Raw genomic sequence first — 4,599 nt, 5'->3', positions numbered from 1 at the left:
TAGGTGTAGGGCGATAGAAAATACAGTTTGTACAGTATAAAAACCATTACACCTATGGAGACTCCCCATAAAACATGGAAACACAAGTGTGTGTGTGTGATTCATGAGAAATTTAAAGGTCATATTTAAAAAAAATACCTCAAACGTATTTATTTATTTATTTGAAAAAAAAAAAAAAAAAAAAAAAAGTGCATTTAGAATATTCATCGAATTTAAAATATAAATCCACATTCGAATGTAAAAACGTTTAGGTGTGCATCAGGCAGCTTATCAGTGGCGCACGAGATGCGATGACGATGTAAGTGTCATTGCATTTTAATGCTTTTTTTAACCTATCCAGTTGAAGCCACTAGATGGCGCTGATGCGTTGTTCATTCAAAATATTGCAGAAAAAGAGAACATCAATGCGGAGATGATGTTGTTTACATCAAAACTGAAACCAAGCCGTTGACACAGAACGCATATTTATCGCATTTTCTAGAGGGACATCTATCAGCATTGCACTCGCGTCTCGCACAAGAGAGCCACATGTTTAGAAAGCCATGTAATATTAATGCAAGTTCAACTTTTAAAAAACACGTCTCAAGACTTTATGGCGGTTTTTCGCCATTCCCACTGCATCTTGTGTTTTTAACTATGCATACATACATGATGCAGTTTTGTTTCTAATTGTTTAAGCAACTTAATTAATTATATATGTGGTTTATAAACATTATTTTAAACATTATGCACTTTTTTTTCAAAGGCAGTCGTGTTATTTTATTGCTTTGAAGAAACGTGCATTAGTAATATTTTGCTCGATGCACCCTCTTGTGGCCTCAGGAGAGAAGCCAAAAGCTTTTTCCCCCTAACTGAAATTATCCCTTTTAAATTCGAATATTGATAATATTTAAATACAAAATTCGAATTTAGTTTTTCCTAGTGCCGTTACCTGCGGCTCGGGGTTGCTGGGTCTCTGCTCCATGCTGTAGTACTTGCAGGGGTTCCACTGCACCAGCGGAGGATTCTGGGTCGGCTGCGGTCCGTTCGGGACGCTGAGCTGCATTACCATCACACCAGGACCAGGAGGAGGAACCCCTACAACACATCCACATCAACGGGTCAGTCACTCCCAATACAAAATAAACCAGACTGAGAGATATGATAACTAATGCAACCTACTGCTCAATGAGTTAAATACTGGTAAGTTTATTGGGCTGATACTGCAGATATTTACTGATGCACGATGGGTAAATCATGTGCAAATTGTATTTTATATAACGGTTTATATGTATCATAACCGATCATGGTATTCAGTATTATTTTAGTATTGAATATAGTATTAGTATAGTATTTTATATAGTGCTGTCAAACGATTAATCGCATCCAAAATAAGTTTTTGTTTACATAATATATGTATGTGTACTGTGTTTATTTATTATGTATATATAAATACACACACACACACACATTCAGTATATATATTGAAAATATTTACATGTATATACATTTATATATTTATATTATATATAAATATATGAACATAACATTTTCTTAAATATATACATTCATGTGTTTGTATTTATATATACATAATAAATATACACAGTACACACATTATGTAAACGAAAACTTTTGTTTTGGATGTGATTAGCACTAATTTTATACTATTAGAGTATTTATACATTTCTTTATTTATACTTTCAATTTTATTTTTATTATTTCTATTTAACTTAAGTTTTTTTTAATTTAGTTTTAGCTTTACTTAAACACATTTAACTTAGTTGCCAATGCAACATTTTGAAACATTTTGCTTTTCATCAATATTTGTATTTTATTTTACCTTCGTTTCAAATAACGACAGGTATAAATGTTATATACATATATATATCAGCTGTAGTTAACAGTAGCAGGGCTGTAGCTGCTGTGGGTTGTGTTTGTGTTTAACCTGAATACTGCTGTTGCATTGGCTGTGGGCTGCAGGGTGAGGCAGACTGGGTCATCTGGTACTGATCTGAACTGGGAGGCTGCAAGTAACCCACAGACGGACTGCAACACACAAAAGCACACGGTTAAACAGAACTTAGCAAAAAAACAACAACACAACATCAAAACATAAATTTACACTTGTCACTCTATATCAGAGTTTTGCTTCAACCCTAATCAAACACACCTGAACAAGCCAATCAAGGTCTGAAGGGTTACTAGAAAGCTACAGGCAGGCGAGTTTTAATTAGGGTTGGAGCTGTACTCTGCAGGGCTGCGGCTCTCCAGGACCGGAGTTCGCCACCGCTGCTCTATATGTTTCTCCATTGTAGTTAATGCACATTTTCTTGCTGAATAAAACAATTATGCGCCTCAATTAAGATCATAAGTTTTTATGCGCACTTTAAGATTTTATGTGCATCTTGCACAAAAAAAAATGCAATATCCCACAATACTCGAAGCAATACATGGATAGAAACACAGCTATTGAAGCTACTTAGGAGATTTCTAATCATATTACTAATAATAATTTTAAATCATGTATTTAAAGTAGAATTTAGCATAAACACAACATCAAAACATGCATTTACACTAAATATAAAACATTAATAAAACAAACAAAAACACGTGTCACTATGCGTTTCTCTATAGTAGTTTATGCATGTTTTCTCATCTCAAGTTTTTATGCACATTTTATGCACATCTTGGCATTTCCATTCAGAGTTTTTTAAAGCAGCATCTCAAAATTCACAAAAAAAAAAAAAAAACGTGGATGGAAACAGCTATTGAAGCTACTTGAAGGAGATATTTCTAATAACAGATTAAATAATGTATTTAAATAATCAGAGCAGAATTAGCACAAAAACAATAATACAGCATCAAACTTAAATTTACTCTAAGTATAACTAATAACACAAACAAAAACACGTTAATGCAACTGAAAGGATATGATATTATGCAATAAATTTTTTTTTTTTACAAAATAAATACATCAATGTTTTATATCTGAGGAACCCAAACAGATAATTTAGTTTTGTTCATTAAGTTTTGTGTCAAGTTAGAGTCGATACTCAGTTGCATACAGTAGTAAAACTGCACATTCTTCCAGCACTTCTGACATTATCTGACAGTAAACACGTGACGCGCGTGCTGAGATATTAGCGTGTGTGTACCTTGTGCTGTTCTGTTGTGTGGGCGTCAGTACGCTGTAGTAGACAGGCATGGGTGCCGCGGTCGGCATGGCTGCCTGTACAGACTGACTGGCGGGAACCATGACGGGCTGCTGGTACTGCTGCTGCACCACAGACTGACTCTCATTAGCTACAGGCACCTGCAGCACAGAAGGAGCGGTTAGAGAGAGAGAGAGAGAGAGAGAGAGAGACACACACACACACACACTCACTCACTCACTCACTCACTCACTCACTCACTCACTCAAACACACTCGCTCATTCTTACACTCACACACTCTCGCACACTCACTCATTCACACACACACACACACTCGCTCACTCTTACACTCACTCACTCACACCCTCACACACACACTCAAACACACTCGCTCATTCTTACACTCACACACTCTTGCACACTCACAGTCCTTCAGTCATATAAAATTATTAATGATTTATGATTTTTAAATCCTCCGGGTCGTTTGAGAAGTTCAGTTCACACACTCACTCGCTCACTCTCACACACACACACACACTCACTCGCACACTCTCACACACACACTCACTCGCACACACTCACTCACTCACTCCCTCGCACACTCACTCCCTCGCACACTCACTCACTCGCACACTCACTCACTCGCACACTCACTCACTCGCACACTTACACTGACACTCACACTCTCACTCTGACACTCACACTCTGACACACTCACACACACACTCACAAACTCACTCTCTCTCTCACACACAAACTCACACACACACACACACACCTGATAGGAGGGCATGGGTGGGTACTGGACCATCATGCCCGGCATCTGTCCATTCATGGCCGTGCGCTGTGTGTTCATCATACTGGCGCTCTGAGGCTGCTGGACTCCCATCATGCCCTGGTACGCAGGCTGCTGATTGGTCATCATGGGCTGGAGAGGAGCTAATCATGCAACACAAAAGCACATCAAACTTCAATCGCTCATCGTGAGAGAGCCGTTCAGAGCTTTAATAGTCAGTTTAATATGAGACATCAATATAAGAGAGCATAAAAATGACAGTCAGCAGAGACAGACGCACACAGAAGTACGTTTCCTCCACGTAAGAAAGAAAAAGCATGCTTTGGTAAATCAAAATAATTACTTTATTTCACAAAGTCAAAGTTAAGACAAAAAAAAAAATTTTTAATCTCAGAATTGACTCAGTAATTTCATAAAATTATTAAAAGTATAATTATTTTATTATTCTATATTAAAATAAAATGTTATATTTAAATGTAATTTTTTTTAATATAATTTTGACTTTTTAAACTAGTAATTTTAGTCAATTTCGACTTTTTTATGACTTAGGATGTCAATTTCAACGTGAAAATTTCAACCTTTTATGGCTTAGTATGTCAGTTTTCACATAATTATGGTATTTTAGTCTCATAATGATTCCCCCCCCCCCCCACCCAACTTGATACCTT

At 36.6% G+C, this 4,599-nt stretch overlaps 1 protein-coding gene across 1 annotated transcript in view; it reads right to left on the bottom strand.

Annotated features, from left to right (window-relative positions):
* Positions 1-4,599, bottom strand: part of LOC107701798 (R3H domain-containing protein 2-like) — a 41,663-nt gene that overhangs the window by 8,685 nt on the left and 28,379 nt on the right. The window contains exons 17-20 of the mRNA XM_016503907.1: positions 3,914-4,074; positions 3,138-3,295; positions 1,928-2,028; positions 898-1,077 (exon numbers count right to left, since the gene is read on the bottom strand). Coding sequence (XP_016359393.1) covers positions 898-1,077; positions 1,928-2,028; positions 3,138-3,295; positions 3,914-4,074 — 600 coding nt within the window. The remainder of the gene's footprint in view (positions 1-897; positions 1,078-1,927; positions 2,029-3,137; positions 3,296-3,913; positions 4,075-4,599) is intronic.

This window comes from Sinocyclocheilus anshuiensis, unplaced genomic scaffold, assembly GCF_001515605.1.
Source record: "Sinocyclocheilus anshuiensis isolate Anshui unplaced genomic scaffold, SAMN03320099.WGS_v1.1 scaffold2376, whole genome shotgun sequence".
NCBI lineage: Eukaryota > Metazoa > Chordata > Actinopteri > Cypriniformes > Cyprinidae > Sinocyclocheilus > Sinocyclocheilus anshuiensis.
The sequence above is the reverse complement of the archived record's forward strand: the minus strand, read 5'-3'. Positions and strand labels throughout refer to the sequence as shown.